This window comes from Musca autumnalis, unplaced genomic scaffold (genome assembly GCF_047663935.1).
Source record: "Musca autumnalis isolate F117 unplaced genomic scaffold, ASM4766393v1 scaffold_5, whole genome shotgun sequence".
In the NCBI taxonomy this organism is placed as follows: domain Eukaryota; kingdom Metazoa; phylum Arthropoda; class Insecta; order Diptera; family Muscidae; genus Musca; species Musca autumnalis.
Genome location: NW_027412088.1, coordinates 14,360,505 through 14,380,280, shown reverse-complemented (window position 1 = coordinate 14,380,280; position 19,776 = coordinate 14,360,505). Strand labels below are relative to the sequence as shown.

General features: G+C 36.6%; 1 protein-coding gene across 4 annotated transcripts in view; it reads left to right on the top strand.

The window, feature by feature from the left end:
* Nucleotides 1-19,776, top strand: part of Corin (corin serine peptidase) — a 300,751-nt gene that overhangs the window by 277,562 nt on the left and 3,413 nt on the right. For 3 of the 4 annotated variants that reach the window (XM_073957342.1, XM_073957345.1, XM_073957343.1), the window contains 9 exons: nucleotides 6,322-8,263; nucleotides 14,599-14,768; nucleotides 14,836-15,159; nucleotides 15,239-15,737; nucleotides 15,799-16,125; nucleotides 16,193-16,376; nucleotides 16,508-16,667; nucleotides 16,738-16,864; nucleotides 17,001-17,146. In XM_073957342.1, the coding sequence (XP_073813443.1) occupies nucleotides 6,322-8,263; nucleotides 14,599-14,768; nucleotides 14,836-15,159; nucleotides 15,239-15,737; nucleotides 15,799-16,125; nucleotides 16,193-16,376; nucleotides 16,508-16,667; nucleotides 16,738-16,864; nucleotides 17,001-17,146 (3,879 nt within the window). The remainder of the gene's footprint in view (nucleotides 1-6,321; nucleotides 8,264-14,598; nucleotides 14,769-14,835; nucleotides 15,160-15,238; nucleotides 15,738-15,798; nucleotides 16,126-16,192; nucleotides 16,377-16,507; nucleotides 16,668-16,737; nucleotides 16,865-17,000; nucleotides 17,147-19,776) is intronic. The other variant, XM_073957346.1, reaches the window with a different exon arrangement.

Below are 19,776 nucleotides of genomic sequence, written 5' to 3'. Positions count from 1 at the left end.
AAATCCACGTGTTGAGGCCTGAGTTATTTTAGAAAAAAAAATCGTTAAAAAATCCACGTGTTGAGGCCTGAGGTATTTTAGAAAAAAATTCTTAAAAAATCCACGTGTTGAAGCCTGAGGTATTTTAGAAAAAAATTCTTAAAAAATCCACGTGTTGAGGCCTGAGGTATTTTAGAAAAAAATTCTTAAAAAATCCACGTGTTGAGGCCTGAGGTATTTTAGAAAAAAATCTTAAAAAATCCACGTGTTGAGGCCTGAGGTATTTTAGAAAAAAATTCTTAAAAAATCCACGTGTTGAGGCCTGAGGTATTTAAAAAAAAAATCTTAAAAAATCCACGTGTTGAGGCCTGAGGTATTTTAGAAAAAAATTCTTAAAAAATCCACGTGTTGAGGCCTGAGGTATTTTAGAAAAAAATTCTTAAAAAATCCACGTGTTGAGGCCTGAGGTATTTTAGAAAAAAATTCTTAAAAAATCCACGTGTTGAGGCCTGAGTTATTTTAGAAAAAAATTCTTTAAAAAATCCACGTGTTGAGGCCTGAGGTATTTTAGAAAAAAATTCTTAAAAAATCCACGTGTTGAGGCCTGAGGTATTTTAGAAAAAAAAATCTTAAAAAAATCCACGTGTTGAGGCCTGAGGTATTTTAGAAAAAAATTCTTTAAAAAATCCACGTGTTGAGGCCTGAGGTATTTTAGAAAAAAATTCTTAAAAAATCCACGTGTTGAGGCCTGAGGTATTTTAGAAAAAAAAAATCTTAAAAAAAATCCACGTGTTGAGGCCTGAGGTATTTTAGAAAAAAATTCTTTAAAAAATCCACGTGTTGAGGCCTGAGGTATTTTAGAAAAAAAATCTTTAAAAATCCACGTGTTGAGGCCTGAGGTATTTTAGAAAAAAATTCTTAAAAAATCCACGTGTTGAGGCCTGAGGTATTTTAGAAAAAAAATCTTAAAAAATCCACGTGTTGAGGCCTGAGGTCTTTTAGAAAAAAATCTTAAAAAAAACCACGTGTTGAGGCCTGAGGTATTTTAGAAAAAATTCTTTAAAAAATCCACGTGTTGAGGCCTGAGGTATTTTAGAAAAAATTCTTTAAAAAATCCACGCGTTGAGTCCTGAGGTATTTTAGAAAAAAAATGTTTAAAAAATGCACGTGTTGAGGCCTTAGAAAAAATTCTTTAAAAAATGCACGTGTTGAGGCCTGAGGTATTTTAGAAAAAAAAATTCTTCAAAAAAATCCACGTGTTGAGGCCTGAAGTATTTTAGAAAAAAATTCTTTAAAAAATTTACGTTTTGGGGCCTGAGGTATTTTAGAAACAAATTCTTTAAAAAATCCACGTGTTGAGGCCTGAGGTATTTTAGAAAAAAAATCTTTAAAAAATCCACGTGTTGAGGCCTGAGGTATTTTAGAAAAAAATCTTTAAAAAATCCACCTAAATCCACCAAAAAATTCACGTGTTGAGGCCTGAGGTATTTTAGAAAAAAAATTCTTTAAAAAATCCACGTGTTGAGGCCTGAGGTATTTTAGAAAAAAAATTTTTAAAAAATCCACGTGTTGAGGCCTGAGGTATTTTAGAAAAAAATTCTTTAAAAAATCCACGTGTTGAGGCCTTAGAAAAAAATTCTTAAAAAATCCAGAAAAAAATTTTTAAAAATTCACCTGTTGAGGCCTGAGGTATTTTAGAAAAAATTCTTTAAAAAATCCACGTGTTGAGGCCTGAGGTATTTTAGAAAAAAATTCTTTAAAAAATCCACGTGTTGAGGCCTTAGAAAAAAAATTCTTAAAAAATCCAGGAAAAAATCTTTAAAAAATCCGCGTGTTGAGGCCTGAGGTATTTTAGAAAAAAAATTCTTAAAAAATCCACGTGTTGAGGCCTGAGGTATTTTAGAAAAAAATTCTTAAAAAATCCACGTGTTGAGGCCTGAGGTATTTTAGAAAAAAAAATCTTTAAAAAATCCACGTGTTGAGGCCTGAGGTATTTTAGAAAAAATTCTTTAAAAAATGCACGTGTTGAGGCCTTAGAAAAAATTCTTTAAAAAATGCACGTGTTGAGGCCTTAGAAAAAATTCTTTAAAAAATGCACGTGTTGAGGCCTGAGGCATTTAAAAAAAAATTCTTTAAAAAATCCACGTGTTGAGGCCTGAGGTATTTTAGAAAAAAAAAAATCTTTAAAAAATCCACGTGTTGAGGCCTTAGAAAAAAATCTTTAAGAAATCCACGTGTTGAGGCCTTAGAAAAAAATCTTTAAAAAATCCACGTGTGGAGGCCTGAGGTGTTTTAGAAAAAAATCTTTAAAAAATCCACATGTTGAGGCCTGAGGTATTTTAGAAAAAAATTCTTTAAAAAATTTACGTTTTGAGGCCTGAGGTATTTTAGAAAAAAATTCTTTAAGAAATCCACGTGTTGAGGCCTGAGGTATTTTAGAAAAAAAATCTTTAAAAAACCCACGTGTTGAGGCATGAGTTATTTTAGAAAAAAAAATCTTTAAAAAATCCACCTGTTGAGGTCTGGGGTATTTTAGAAAAAAATTCTTTAAAAAATCCACGTGTTGAGGCCTGAGGTATTTTAGAAAAAAGTTCTTTAGAAAATTCACGAGTTGAGACCTGAGGTATTATAGAAAAAAATTCTTTAAAAAATGCACGTGTTGAGGCCTCAGGTATTTTAGAAAAAAATTCTTTAAAAAATGCACGTGTTGAGGCCTCAGGTATTTTAGAAAAAATTTTCTTTAAAAAATCCACGTGTTGAGGCCTGAGGTATTTTAGAAAAAAATTTCTTTAAAAAATCCACGTGTTGAGGCCTGAGGTATTTTAGAAAAAAATTTCTTTAAAAAATCCACGTGTTGAGGCCTGAGATATTTTAGAAAAGAATTCTTTAACAAAATCAACGTGTTGAGGCCTGAGGTTATTTAGAAAAAATTCTTTAAAAAATCCACGTGTTGAGGCCTGAGGTTATTTAGAAAAAATTCTTTAAAAAATCCACGTGTTGAGGCCTGAGGTACTTTAGAAAAAAATTCTTTAAAAAATCCACGTGTTGAGACCTGAGGTATTTTAGAAACAAATTCTTTAAAAAATCCACGTGTTGAGACCTGAGGTATTTTAGAAAAAAATCTTTAAAAAATCCACGTGTTGATGACTGATGTATTTTAGAAAAAAATTCTTTAAAAAATCCACTTGTTGAGGCCTGAGGTATTTAAAAAAAAAAACTCTTTAAAAAATCCACGTGTTGAGGCCTGAGTTATTTTAGAAAAAAAACTCTTTAAAAAATCCACGTGTTAAGGCCTGAGTTATTTTAGAAAAAAAAAATTCTTTAAAAAATCCACGTGTTGGGGCCTGAGGTATTTTAGAAAAAAATTCTTTAAAAAATCCACGTTTTAAGGCCGGAGGTATTTTAGAAAAAATTTCTTTAAAAAATCCACGTGTTGAGGCCTGAGGTATTTTAGAAAAAAAAAAAACCCTTAAAAAATCCACGTGTTGAGGCCTGAAGTAATTTAGAAAAAATCTTTAAAAAATCCACATGTTGAGGCCTGAGGTATTTTAGAAAAAAATCTTTAAAAAACCACGCGTTGAGGCCTGAGGTATTTTAGAAAAAACTTTAAAAAATCCACGTGTTGAGGCCTTACGTATTTTAGAAAAAAACTTTAAAAAATCCACGTGTTGAGGCCTGAGGTATTTTAGAAAAAATCTTTAAAAAATCCACATGTTGAGGCCTGAGGTATTCTAGAAAAAAATCTTTAAAAAACCACGCGTTGAGGCCTGAGGTATTTTAGAAAAAAATTCTTTGAAAAATCCACGTGTTGAGGCCTGAGGTATTCTAGAAAAAATTTATTTAAAAAATCCACGTATTGAGGCCTGAGGTATTTTAGAAAAAATTCTTTAAAAAATCCACGTGTTGAGGCCTGAGGTATTTTAGAAAAAATTCTTTAAAAAATCCACGTGTTGAGGCCTGAGGTATTTTAGAAAAAATTCTTTAAAAAATCCACGTGTTAAGACCTGAGGTATTTTAGAAAAAAATTCTTTAAAAAATCCACGTGTTAAGACCTGAGGTATTTTAGAAAAAATTTCTTTTAAAAATCCACGTGTTGAGGCCTGAAGTATTTTAGAAAAAAATTCTTTAAAAAATCCACGTGTTGAGGCCTGAGGTATTTTAGAAAAAAAATTCTTTAAAAAATCCACGTGTTGAGCCCTGAGGTATTTTAGAAAAAAATTCTTTAAAAAATCCACGTGTTGAGGCCTGAGGTATTTTAGAAAAAAAATCTTTAAAAAATCCACGTGTTTAATCCTGAGGTATTTAAAAAAATAATTCTTTAAAAAATCCACGTGTTGAGGCCTGAGGTATTTTAGAAAAAAATTCTTTAAAAAATCCACGTGTTGAGGCCTAAGGTATTTTAGAAAAAAAAATCTTTAAAAAATCCACGTGTTGAGGCCTGAGGTATTTTAGAAAAAAAATCTTTAAAAAATCCACGTGTTGAGGCCTGAGGTATTTTAGAAAAAAATTCTTTAAAAAATCCACGTGTTGAGGCCTAAGGTATTTTAGAAAAAAATTCTTTAAAAAAACCACGTGTTGGGGCCTGAGGTATTTTAGAAAAAAATTTTTTAAAAAATCCACGTGTTGAGGCCTGAGGTATTTTAGAAAAAAATTCTTTAAAAAATCCACGTGTTGGGGCCTGAGGTATTTTAGAAAAAAATCTTTAAAAAATCCACGTGTTGAGGCCTGAGGTATTTTAGAAAAAAAATCTTTAAAAAATCCACGTGTTGAGGCCTGAGGTATTTTAGAAAAAAAATCTTTAAAAAATCCACGTGTTGAGGCCTGAGGTATTTTAGAAAAAAATTCTTTAAAAAATCCACGAGATGAGGCCTGAGGTATTTTAGAAAAAAATTCTTTAAAAAATCCACGTGTTGAGGACTGAGGTATTTTAGAAAAAAATTCTTTAAAAAATCAACGTGTTGAGGGCTGAGGTATTTTAGAAAAAAATTCTTTAAAAAATCAACGTGTTGAGGGCTGAGGTATTTTAGAAAAAAATTCTTTAAAAAATCCACGTGTTGAGGCCTGAGGTATTTTAGAAAAGAATTCTTTAAAAAATCCACGTGTTGAGGCCTGAGGTATTTTAGAAAAAATTCTTTAAAAATCCACGTGTTGAGGACTGAGGTATTTTAGAAAAAATTTCTGTACAAAATCCACGTGTTGAGGCCTGAGGTATTTTAGAAAAAAATTCTTTAAAAAATCAACGTGTTGAGGGCTGAGGTATTTTAGAAAAAAATTCTTTAAAAAATCCACGTGATGAGGCCTGAGGTATTTTAGAAAAAAATTCTTTAAAAAATCAACGTGTTGAGGGCAGAGGTATTTTAGAAAAAAATTCTTTAAAAAATCCACGTGATGAGGCCTGAGGTATTTTAGAAAAAAATTCTTTAAAAAATCCACGTGTTGAGGCCTAAGGTATTTTAGGAAAAGAAATTCTTTAAAAAATCCACGTGTTGAGGCCTGAGGTATTTTAGAATTTTTTTTAAATCGCCGTGATGAGGTATTTTAGAATTTTTTTTAAATCGCAGTGATGAGGCCGGATATGTTTTAGAAAAAACTTTAAAAATCCACTTATTGTTAGAAAAAAATTCTTTAAAAAATCCACGTGTTGAGGCCTGAGGTATTTTAGAAAAAAATTCTTTAAAAAATCCACGTATTTTTAGAAAAAAATTCTTTAAAAAATCCACGTGTTGTTAGAAAAAAATTCTTTAAAAATTCAAGTGTTGAGACCTGAGGTTTTATAGAAAAAATTCTTTAAAAAATCCACACGTTGAGGTCTAAGGTATCCTAGAAATAATTGATTTAAAAAAACCACGTGTTAAGGTCTAAGGTATCTTAGATATAATTGATTTAAAAATTCCACGTGTTGAGGCATGAGGTTTCAAATAATTTTTTTTCTTGTTTTGATTAAATTAAAATTAAATGTAGCTTTAGACTTGCACTTCCGCCAATCCTTTTCCTTACTAATATATTTTAGATTTTATACAAACTAATTCACTTACAACTCTTTGAATCATTTCCCATACATTTTCGTTTTATAAGTTACAACCATATATTTTGTTAACACAAACTGCACCTATATTAATTTTGCACACTGTATCTATGATTGCACCTTGCACCTACCTTCATTTTATTTTTTTATTTTTTTTTATATTACTACCACTACAACTACAACTACACACATTATATCCTCGTGTAAATAAAATAATATTTATGCATAAACTTTTTTCTATTTCTCCACAATCTCATCCCCGCCACCCCACCATTTCTCCCGTCCACAACGTTTTGTTTGTGTTTGCGAAAAAACAGGTGAATGCGACAACAAAATCTACACCAGCCAAGAATAGGCAAAATTCAGATTTCATAGCCAACCTAAATAGTAGACAACAACAACAGCAGCAGCATCACATTCTAGGACAAGCCCAACAACAACAGCAGACATCCTTCTCATTAAATTCTGCAACTCCACCACCCATTCCCAAACGAACATTTCATTCGAAATTTACCTGGAACTCTGTGAATAGTTGTGGTAGCATTGCCTCATCTAACGGTGGAGCAGATTCCTGCGAACCCACACCTCCCTCATCGGCTGCTTCGCTCACTCAAACACCCACCAAACAGGGCAAACAACAGACTACAACTGGCACGGCGTTCGTCTATCCCCAGATTCCATTGCAAAATCTACCCTCAACGGGACGTGCGACAGGTGGAAGTGCTGCCTACTTTGCCAACCCAAACATTGAAGCCAATAATCCATTGACAAATACATCGTCTGGTGGGCATCTCTTTGTTGATTTGAATGCACGCTCCGCTTACTCAGATGGTGGCAGTGTTACGGGTTATGATACGGGTGGCCTATCCGATGATGACCGCATGAGTTTGGAAAATTCAGTTTTCGAAGAGTCATTGAACTCCACGCCCGTTAAGCTGTCACATAATTCCTCGAGTAAACTATTTAACGGCACCTTGGCTGCCAAAACGTTGGCCGCCCTCACCGGAGACGTTTGCACAGCCCTCAAGCGTTCGAATCGTTCATCCAGCAGTACAGTTGATTCGAGCATTACCTCATCGTCTGGTTATGGTTCACACAGTGAACGTCTAGCCTCCACCTCAACCACAGCTGACTTTCGTAGTCGCTTCTCCAGTGTTGACACCCAATCCTCGCTCGACAGTTGTCTAACGGAAAAAACCTCTGCTGATTCACCGCTGGCCAAAGAGTCGTTTAAAATGGAACGTTCTATGAATTTAAACGAGGTGATGCTTAATTTGAATAACAATGAAATGAATGCAGGCATCTACAGCCAACAAACAACAACCACAGGTAATATGGCAGCGAATAACAACAACATTCAGCAGTTAAGCCACAATACCAATAAGTTACCCATAGTGCCGGTGCGTGCTCAACGTAAAACTGGCCAAATGCCACAATCGCAATCGATATCACCGTCTAAACAGCAGCAGCAGGGAGGTGGCCAGCAGCAAAAACTGGGCAGCCAAAGCCAGTCACAACAATCCCTCAACAACAGCATTGATTCCAAGGGGGGTTCCACGGTACCCAATTCAACCTCCACATCGTCCACAGCATCGGCTGGTTCTAGCATATCCACCGGATCATCAATGTCAATATCAGCTTCAGGTTCCGGCACTTCACCTTTGGCACCTCCAACATCCTCCCAGCTGCAGCAGCAGCCACAGTCCCAAATGCAACACAACACTACGCAACAGCAACAACAGAAACGTCCACCCATACCACCAGCTAGAGTACAAAATTTCGAAATGCACGACTCATCCGCAATGAAAAGCCAAACTACGCAGCAGCAACAACAACAGCCACCTATGAATATACGTAACCAATTGAATCGCAGTAAACGTCCACCTCCCATACAATATCCCAAATTACATCAACGTCAAGATTCCAATTTGTCCAGTGACAGTTTTTCGGTGACCTCAAGTCCCGGTTATAATTCGAAAAATCTAATGGATGCCCCACTGCTACAGAATGCTTCGCGCATCAATAAAAGCGGGGGTCCAGCGGCAGCATTGCGTCATCAAGACTCCAGTGATGCCTTTGGTATGTCACGTTTTGGCAGTGGCAATGGTCCGATGGTGCCGCCACGTCATAAATTCAATTTCCGCCAAGACTCAAATATATCCAGTGATAGTTTCAGTCAAACCTCCAGTCCTGGTTATAATACGAAGATTATGGAAGCTCCCCTCTTGCCATCGTTATCGGTGAAAAGGTTGTGCAATGGTAAGTTGATAGAAATGAGCAAAAATATAATTTATATCTTCCTGAAGATAGATTAGAGATAGGGCTTTCTTAGTGCCAGTGTAGAGGTGTGTGAGAGTTTTAACTCCGAATTGTAACTGCATTTCTAGTTGGGTACGTACCTTTGCTTCAACTAGGTAATGATACGATTCGCCCCTCGGATCGATAGTACATCAATGAACGCTCTTCCATCTGTCGCAGTGTGATCAATTGGGTTTTTTGTGAAAGCCACGTCCATTTATGAATCTCACCGAAATGGCTGAAATTTCGTTTTTAGTATTCGTTGGAGCCACAACACTTTCCTTCAGAAATTTATCGGTACAGGTCCACGTTTTGATATAGCCCGCATAGAACGGATACCTCCCGATTTTCGTATTTTAAAGATTTTAGCCACATTATGCAATCGAAATAGTTGAAATTTGGTATTTTGTTTTCATCGGGGCTATAGAACATTCCCTCCGAGAATTGTTGGTATATGTCCGCGATTTGGTAAAGCTTCTATATAAAGATGCCTCCTAATTTTCGGTATTTTGAAGATTTTAGCAATTTGGCTAAGACTATATTAAACTGTGGACTAGTCCCGACAATTCTCTGCTGGAATATTTTATACCCACAAAGATCTTAAATACCAAAATTCAGCTATTTCAATAGGGTAATGTGGCTAAAATCTTCAAAATTCCCACACCGATCTATGCGAGCTTTATCAAACCGTAGACTTGCACCGACAAATATCTACAAGCCTATCCTCCAGAAATTAGTGTGTTCAGGATGTTTTGATAAAGCCCCATTAGCTAATGGGGCTCTTGAACCAAATTTAAATGGAAGGTGCTTACACCTGGGAAGTTTTTGCGGATCCTGAAAGTATAATGCCGCCACGTCATTGTCCTAATTTGAACTTCTATATCTCAATAACGGTAAAAACTACGAAGATAATGTAAAAATCAATCTTGTAGAGAATTTTCATAGCTACAACATTTTCTTTAGACCCATTTCGATAGGAATTGCGATTTCCAAGCAAAATCGTGAAAACCTAAAAAACCCTTAAAAATGTCAACTTGAATCGCGATTTATTTAAAAAGCGCTCGCCGATTTTTTTTATTTTTTTGATTTTTCTCATCTATGAACATTGTAGTTTCAGAATCCGCAAAAACTTCCCAGGTGTTAGCACCTTCCATTAAAATTTGTTTTAAAAGCACCGTTTTTAGTCTATTGAAATAGCTGAAATTTGGTATTTAGGCTCTCTTGGGGATATAAAATATTCCGGCAGGGAATTGTTGGAACAGGTCCACATTTAATAAAGTCTTAAAGTCTTAAGGTAAGGTCAAATTAGGCAAATATTTGCTCCAGCGAAAGTCAGTGTGGGCTTACTGAGAGCAAGTGAGCGTAAATAATGTTTTGAAATTTATGCTCACTTGCTCTCAGTAAGCACACACTGACTGTCGCTGGGGCAAATATTTGCCTAATGTGACCTTACTTTAAGCCAAATAGCAGAAATTTGGTTTCAATATAATTTATGGTGGAGGGTATAAAAGGTTCGACCCGGCCGAACTCAACACCGTTTTGACTTGTTTAATCATTAAAGGCAGTTCTCCATTGTCAACTTGAGACAAACGATGGACTAAGATAAGTCCTGGGCTTAGTCATGTTAAAATCGGTCACGACAGCTACTTGGTATCTTTCGTTTCGTACGTCACCCGATACTAATATAACACTAACACACTAACGCTAACACTAGCACCAACTCTAACACTGACACTGACACTAACACTTTAACACTAACACTCTAACACTAACACTGTAACACTAACACTCTAACACTAACATCAACACTAACACTAGAACTAACTCTAACACTCTAACACTAACACTGACACTAACACTGTAACACTAACACTAACAGTAGAATTAACACTAAAACTAACTCTAACACTAACACTAGAACTAACACTAATTCTAACACTAACACTAATGACAACGCTAACACTAACACTAACCCTAACACTAACACTAACACTAACACTAACACTAACACTAACACTAACACTAACACTAACACTAACACTAACACTAACACTAACACTAACACTAACACTAACACTAACACTAACACTAACACTAACACTAACACTAACACTAACACTAACACTAACACTAACACTAACACTAACACTAACACTAACACTAACACTAACACTAACACTAACACTAACACTAACACTAACACTAACACTAACACTAACACTAACACTAACACTAACACTAACACTAACACTAACACTAACACTAACACTAACACTAACACTAACACTAACACTAACACTAACACTAACACTAACACTAACACTAACACTAACACTAACACTAACACTAACACTAACACTAACACTAACACTAACACTAACACTAACACTAACACTAACACTAACACTAACACTAACACTAACACTAACACTAACACTAACACTAACACTAACACTAACACTAACACTAACACTAACACTAACACTAACACTAACACTAACACTAACACTAACACTAACACTAACACTAACACTAACACTAACACTAACACTAACACTAACACTAACACTAACACTAACACTAACACTAACACTAACACTAACACTAACACTAACACTAACACTAACACTAACACTAACACTAACACTAACACTAACACTAACACTAACACTAACACTAACACTAACAACTAATACTAATACTAATACTAATACTAATACTAATACTAATACTAATACTAATACTAATACTAATACTAATACTAATACTAATACTAATACTAATACTAATACTAATACTAATACTAATACTAATACTAATACTAATACTAATACTAATACTAATACTAATACTAATACTAATACTAATACTAATACTAATACTAATACTAATACTAATACTAATACTAATACTAATACTAATACTAATACTAATACTAATACTAATACTAATACTAATACTAATACTAATACTAATACTAATACTAATACTAATACTAATACTAATACTAATACTAATACTAATACTAATACTAATACTAATACTAATACTAATACTAATACTAATACTAATACTAATACTAATACTAATACTAATACTAATACTAATACTAATACTAATACTAATACTAATACTAATACTAATACTAATACTAATACTAATACTAATACTAATACTAATACTAATACTAATACTAATACTAATACTAATACTAATACTAATACTAATACTAATACTAATACTAATACTAATACTAATACTAATACTAATACTAATACTAATACTAATACTAATACTAATACTAATACTAATACTAATACTAATACTAATACTAATACTAATACTAATACTAATACTAATACTAATACTAATACTAATACTAATACTAATACTAATACTAATACTAATACTAATACTAATACTAATACTAATACTAATACTAATACTAATACTAATACTAATACTAATACTAATACTAATACTAATACTAATACTAATACTAATACTAATACTAATACTAATACTAATACTAATACTAATACTAATACTAATACTAATACTAATACTAATACTAATACTAATACTAATACTAATACTAATACTAATACTAATACTAATACTAATACTAATACTAATACTAATACTAATACTAATACTAATACTAATACTAATACTAATACTAATACTAATACTAATACTAATACTAATACTAATACTAATACTAATACTAATACTAATACTAATACTAATACTAATACTAATACTAATACTAATACTAATACTAATACTAATACTAATACTAATACTAATACTAATACTAATACTAATACTAATACTAATACTAATACTAATACTAATACTAATACTAATACTAATACTAATACTAATACTAATACTAATACTAATACTAATACTAATACTAATACTAATACTAATACTAATACTAATACTAATACTAATACTAATACTAATACTAATACTAATACTAATACTAATACTAATACTAATACTAATACTAATACTAATACTAATACTAATACTAATACTAATACTAATACTAATACTAATACTAATACTAATACTAATACTAATACTAATACTAATACTAATACTAATACTAATACTAATACTAATACTAATACTAATACTAATACTAATACTGGAATGCTAAGTCCGATATTGGAGAAATCGGATCGATTTCATTCGGAATTCGTATCAAAATCGGAAAAAAACATTTTGATATTTGAAGGGAAATTATTTCCAACATTTCGCTCCGGATTCGGAACAAAATCTGAACGAAGTTCGTGAAAATCGAATAGAAATCGGAACGATTTTTGTCGGAAGATGTTTTCGAAAATTTTCAGGCGTATTGGACATCCGACTTTTGGTTTGGTACATTCAGTTTTATGCTGCAGAACTTGAATCGTCTTCTCGAAAGATGATTGCTTCCCAGTCATCCCAGCGTCCTTAGGATCTTTCCTTCAGATTCCCCCTTGCCTTTCGGGTTTGAGTTGGGTTTAGAAGCAAACCACTTAGTAAACTGTCCAACTTCATGAATCGCACTCTGTTTTAGGGAAACTTCTTTGGTCCTTGGGTGCCACCGTGGTGCAATGGTATGCACGCCCGCCTTGCACGCAGAAGGTCGGGGGTTCGATTCCCCGGCCAGGCAACATCAAACATTTTTCAACGGTGGCAAAATACCCCTCAGTAATGTTGGCGACATTTCCTGAGTATTTCAGCCTTGAAAAACTTCTCCACAAGTGGTGTCTTAAGACACGCCGTTCGGACTCGGCGATAAACAGTAGGTCCCATATCATTGAGCTAAATATGAATCGGGGTGCACTCATTGATATGAGAGAAGTCTCCCTTGTCCCGTATGGGATGTTGTGGAACAATGTTTTTTTTTTTTTTTCTTTGGTCCTCTTCATACCTTTCGGATTGGATTTCCACTTCGGAACTGAACCGGACTCCACCAAGTTTGTCCCCTCCAATTTATTGCTCGCCGTCGCAGCATCCTTAGAGGCTTTTGTTGGGTGGTTCTAGGTTCTGGGAGGATTTGATTTCCACTTCGGAACTGAACCGGACTCCACCAAGTTTGTCCCCTCCAATTTCTTGCTCGCCGCCACAGCATACTCAGAGGCTTTTGTTGGGTGGTTCTAGGTTCTGGGAGGATTTGATTTCCACTTCGGAACTCAACCGGACTCCACCAAGTTTGTCCCCTCCAATTTCTTGCTCGCCGTCACAGCTTCCTTAGAGGCTTTTGTTGGGTGGTTGTAGGTTCACCTGAAGCGTCAAGTAAATTCTTTCATATTCTCCATGAACCTGAGTTTGCCAATGGTGAATAAATCCTGCTTCTCAGAGTGCTAATTCGGATTCCCTCCAGCAATTTGTGGAAATACGACACAGCATTTTGCATCTCTAACTTCTTTGGCATGTTTGTTCTTAGATTCTCCATCACCAGTCTATGGCTCTGTGGCATTCTGCCTTGGAAGTTTTTTATCTGCATGTGCCGGTATTGGACTCGCTGGAACTGGTGTTGCTGCCAGTTTTGCACTTGAGATGGGGTTATCTTCTTCAAGATTACCCTGCTCTTCCTTAAATTTGGGCGGGATCCCCGTGGTGTCCGGCTCATCTGGAACAAGCCTTCTCAACTGATCTAATTTAGTTCTCTAAATTATTCTCAATAGTCCTGAGAGTCCCGTCCAGGTCGTTCCCGCTCATAATTTTGGTAATGTCGGCCGATGCCTGTTTCAAACCATTCTTGGCCCTATCATTGTCCTAAGCGATCGCCAGGTCGTCAGCTATTCTATCGTTATTTTGTAATGCATTTATATCATGTACAGCTGTATTTGTCAAAGCATCCACACCTAATTCACCCAGATTACAATCGCTTGATCTTGACGAAACACGGCTTATGGTCACACCAATGCATGCCGTTGGTACAGAGTTATTTAGACGCTACACCGAAACTTTTTTTCTTTTATTGGACTTTTCTATCGTAGTTTTTCAGTCGAGGAGGACCTCTTAAAAGATCCACATTATTTAGGGGAAAGTAAGGCAATCACATTTTGGAGATTGCTCTGTTATATATACTGTCAGTATACCCAAAGATCCATGAGGTCCCCAAAATTAAAGAGATATAATCAAAATATTGTGAATTCTCAGATGTAAATGTTAATTAGGTTATAGACCTATAACAAAACTTACAATCCTATCTGGAGGACTATAAGTCTACATTATTATATATCTCTGTTATCTCTGGACCTTCTATTAATTACCTTTTCCTTTCCTTTCAGTACCCACACCCATTAATATTAAGCAGAAATTCCAAAATGAAACAATCGATGAAATGGAGAACAACGTACCCATGTCACCCATTACGAAATGTGTTTCCACACCTGCCAGTCTACAGACCATAGTACGTTTTCAAAATGGTGCTCCAAACACAATGTCCTTGCCACATCAGGTACCCAACCATATCCCATTTTAAATTATTATACTTATTTAACTTTTGTCACCCTTCACCCTTGCAGATCATAAATCGCCGTAAGAGTTCAAATCCCTACATCACCAATGGTCGTTTGAAGTTCCGCCTATTTCAAATTTTAATAAATGCCTTGGCTTTATTGGCCATTGCTGGAGGTTTGGCGGCATATTTTAAGGCCTATCCCACCATTAAGTTTGTGAATAAAACCATCATCAACACGGTGCACGTTGAAGATCTCCATAGTAAAAATCCCGCTCCCGGCACCTGCTTACCCATCATTGTGAAATTTTGTCAAGGCCCTCAAATACCCTACAATTTTACGGTGTTCCCCAACTATATTGGACACTTTGGCCAGCTGGAAACTCAAGTGGTAATTGTTGTAGTCTGTTCGCATCAAGGATTTTGATTATTTTTTTTTCTTTTTTCGGTGCCGTTACTTTTACTTGTAGGACATGGATGCCTATGAAGCCCTGGTGGATGTGCGTTGCTATGAGTTGGTCTCGCTGTTTTTATGTACCTTATTTGTGCCGAAATGTGGTGCTTCAGGTGCCACTGTGCCACCCTGTCAATCGTTGTGTACGGAAACCATGCGCCGCTGTGGTTTCTTCTTTGATGTTTTTGGTCTAAGCCTACCGGAGTACCTGAATTGTAAGCTGTTCAAAGATTTCGAAAGTCCCGAGGAGTGTGTGGGCTATCAGGAGGTACAAAATGTAATGTTGGCCTCGGCGAATCCCAAATGTAATGGCTTTAAGTGTGACACCACCCGTTGCTTGCCCATGGAATATGTGTGCGACGGCAATCTGGATTGTATGGATCATAAGGATGAGAAGAATTGTGAGGTGTGCGGCAAAGATGAGCTATTCTGTGGCAATGGAAAATGTGTAACATATGATCATATATGTAATGGCGTTATGGATTGTCCCTATGGACAGGATGAAAAGAATTGCAGTGAGTATTGGTAGAATCATGACTCGAAGGATCCGTGTAACATTCCGAATTTCTGTTGCAGTGCGCCTTAGTGAACGTAATGGTGATTTGGGAAAGGGTGTCTTGGAAGTGTATCGCATGAGCAGCAGAGAATGGGCCCCGGCATGTGTCAAAAATTGGGATCGTGCTGTATCACCGTCGGCCGTGTGTTCCATGCTCGGCTATAGTGCTGTCAATGCCACCAGTGTTGTAACCCAAAAGACCCATCGCCCCCTACTGGCTTCGGTGAATGTTTCCACAGACATTTGGAAAATGTATGCCAAAAAGAAATCTAATTTAATGAGAGAATTTGCCAATTGTTCACGGTCTGAGGATTATCCCATTGCCGAGTTGACTTGCTCCAATTTTGGTGAGTTGGAAGGAAGGAAGGAAGGAAGTGGTGAAGGAAGGGAAATAATTAACATGTTTTGTTTCAGAATGTGGCAAGGTTAAACGAACACGACGCAAGTTGTCACGTCGAATAATTGGTGGTTCCAAAGCTCATCCAGGATCGTGGCCTTTTCTGGCAGCAATTTTAGGTGGCCCCGAAAAAATATTCTACTGTGCTGGAGTTTTGATATCAGATCAATGGGTTTTAACGGCATCGCATTGTATTGGCAAGTAAGTAAACGTTTATATAGGTGAATAATAGTCCAAACATTAAAATATCCCAATTTTCGACATTAATATCCGGTCCCACCTTTAAGGACGTTCTTGGTTCAAAATTAAATAACTTTTTTCTTTCCTTGTAGCCACACTGTTATAGATCTGGAAGATTGGACAATACAATTGGGTGTTACCCGACGCAATTCTTATACCTATTCGAGTGAAGAGGTTAAAGTTAAAACAGTTATACCCCATCCTCTTTACAATACAGCGATAACACATGACAACGATATAGCATTGTTCCAGGTAGGTTTCAAAGTTTGTTAAAATATAACAAAAAAAGGAGTAACCTTCACCTTGTCTCACAACGTTTCAGCTTGCCAAACGTGTAGCATTTCACGAGCATCTACTGCCAGTTTGTTTACCTCCGCCCAATATGAAACAATTGAAACCTGACTCCATGTGTACTGTCATTGGTTGGGGCAAGAGACGAGATAAAGATCGTAAGTGAATGTCGTAATTATCATTACTGCTGTAACCTTATACGAAAGCCCATTTTTGGGCTTACAATAACAATACATATAAAAGTGTACATAAGTCCATAATTCACCTACAATCGTAATTGTTTTCATCTTTTAGCATCCGCAACCTATGAGCCGATTGTCAATGAAGTCCAAGTTCCCATTATCCGTAGAACCCAATGTGATGAATGGTTGGATAATTTAACGGTGTCGGATGGCATGATTTGTGCTGGCTACGAAGAGGGCGGTAAAGATGCATGTCAGGTAAGTTCTGAGATAATAGCCCAAAAGCTCTAAAAACTATATTGGCCGAAATTCTATATCCTAAAATGTATTTTAAATATATATTAAGTTTCCGGAGGTTCCACACCGGATAATATATTCGCCTACCTCCCCACATAAGTTCAAAATTGTCTGTCCAGGGATCGTTTAAACACTTTTATCGAAAGTACTCCTTGTTGTCCTGTTCAGGATATAATGTTTTCCGGAAAAGATATATATCGGACAACTCCTTCGGGTATCTCCCTCGAAAAAGTTTTTCAATTATGTACAGTTTAAGGGTTGTTCGAGGATCCTTTTGAAATTTTTTTTTAGATGGTTCATGCTTCCTGACATACATTGACCAACTAAAGTGGTGGGTTGGCACGATAACTATTGAATGATTTCCAACATGGCGGCCGATACCGGATTGACTCATAGCCATATAGAATTCGTCTTCCGACCAGCAGCTGTCACCTCAGTGTACATATGTTTGTATTTGTATCGTTTTTCTTTGTTGGGAGCAGCATAACACGGATTCCTTTGGTCCGTGCCGGGACGAAGGAAAACCCAGGACCTATATGTACGTGATCGGTTTGTAACATCCGCATCAACACACTCAAACTACGAGGAGATACATTGAATGCCGACAGAGGGTGCATCTCAGGGTTTGCCCTGTTTAACCTCTACCTCTCCTTATTCCACCCCCCTTCATAGGGATGGTAATGTATGCAGCGTACCTGGCGTCAGGTACCTTCCCTGATGACATCTGTAAAAAAGACTGAACTCCTATTTAACCCATCTTACCACCTGTTTCCACGCGAGAAATATGGAGATATTCGCCACCAAAATCTACGGCCACTGGACTTATTGCATGCTGCGTGAACACAGCCCCTGTGAGTCGTCGTCATCAGAATACCAAACTCCCCCGCACTTAACACCACCTGTTGTTGTTTTAATACCTGAAAATGCATCCTTTTTCCAAAGTACTCCGAGGTAAGATCGACGAAATAGTAGATTTGATAAATCTGAAGAATATCAAGGTCGTAGCGGTGCAGGAAACCAATCTCAACAACAACTTCAGCTTACAGCGTTGTGATGGTTACATGGTTACAACGAACTGTGGAAGGATCGCACCAGTAGTGGAGGTGGGGTATTCGCATTTCTATTGCACCAGTCTGTTCAGTACAGATCTGTCTGGCTTGAACCTGACCCTAATGACCAGTACATAGAATGTATGGGGGCAGCAGTCAGGTGTGGTACTTGCCGTATACATCTCGCCGATAAATAGCTATAATCCAGGTCATAGACCCAATATTAGCCCGTTTTTGGAAGGTCATAACCGACTGGTCTTTGGGGACTTTAATGCTTATCATGAGTTGTGACATTGCCGATTACCGGCAATGACCAGTATGGTATAGTTTTGTTTGAACAGATTGAGATCTCTACGTTTTTGCACGGTCAATGAGAACGCCTCTACTTGAATTAGCGGAAAGTGTTACAGTTCACCTGTTATAACATTCATGTCATCTGGTCTGTCAAATGACGTCACCTGGCATCCCGTCGTTTCTCTTGGGTCAGACCATCACCCCATTATTGTCTCCATTTCAGCCCTGAACGCCGCACTTTCTCAATCATGGGAAAGCCGATTTGTCTAGTTTCAGAGAGTTCGCTAATCACCGCTTGAGAGATCTAAACAACCCGTCTGATGTTTGGTTAGAAGAGAGGACGTTCGAGACATCATCACTTCTGCACCCGCCCGCTATATACCTGCTGGTCGAATACCCCAAATAAGACCCCATTTCACAGCAAAGGCGGCCGAATTAGCAATTGAGAGTAATGACCTTCGCCAGAGTCAGGGAGCTGACTTTGGAAGGTAACAGGTTGGTCGGTGAGTAAGTGCTAAATCATCTGAAGAATTGGAACATTCAATCCGGAATATGTAATACGCGGACAACGGTTAAGTTACTCTGGGTAGATGGAATATAGCAACTTAGTTGTTGTTGTTGTAGCAGCATAAAACCCTACATAGAAGCATATGTTGGCAGCAGAGGTGAATCGTACAGGCCGATTTCGCTTTTGTCGATCGTAGCAAAGACCCTTGAGGCCTTGGCCCTCCCCAGCATTAGAAGTAGCTACCAAGTTGCCGATCATTAGCATTGACTTTGTAAGCAGCACAGCACAACAACAGCGCTGCACGTCATCTCCATATATATTTGTCGAGGAATCAACCAGAAAAAGCCGTGTGGTAGAACAGTGAGGGTGGCGCTTGACTTATCAAAAGCCGTTGATACTGTCAAGCACTCCATGCTGTTTATGGACATTGAGCAGACAACCCCCCCCCCTCCCCAAGCTTCAAACGTTGGATAATCAATTAAATGTGTGGACTTCAGACGTACGTGGAATTCAGGCCAAATAAGTCCAAACCCCGCAGAGTGAAACAGGGAGTTCCTCAAGGTGGGGTGATATCTTCGGAACGGTTTAACCTCTACCTCTCTTGTATTCCGCCCCCTCCAGACGGCATCGATATCGTATGCGAATGATTGCACGATCCTGACGTCAGGTAACTTCTTTGATGACATTTGTGAAAGACTGAACTCCTATTTGAACGATCTTACCACCTTTTTCCGCGCGAA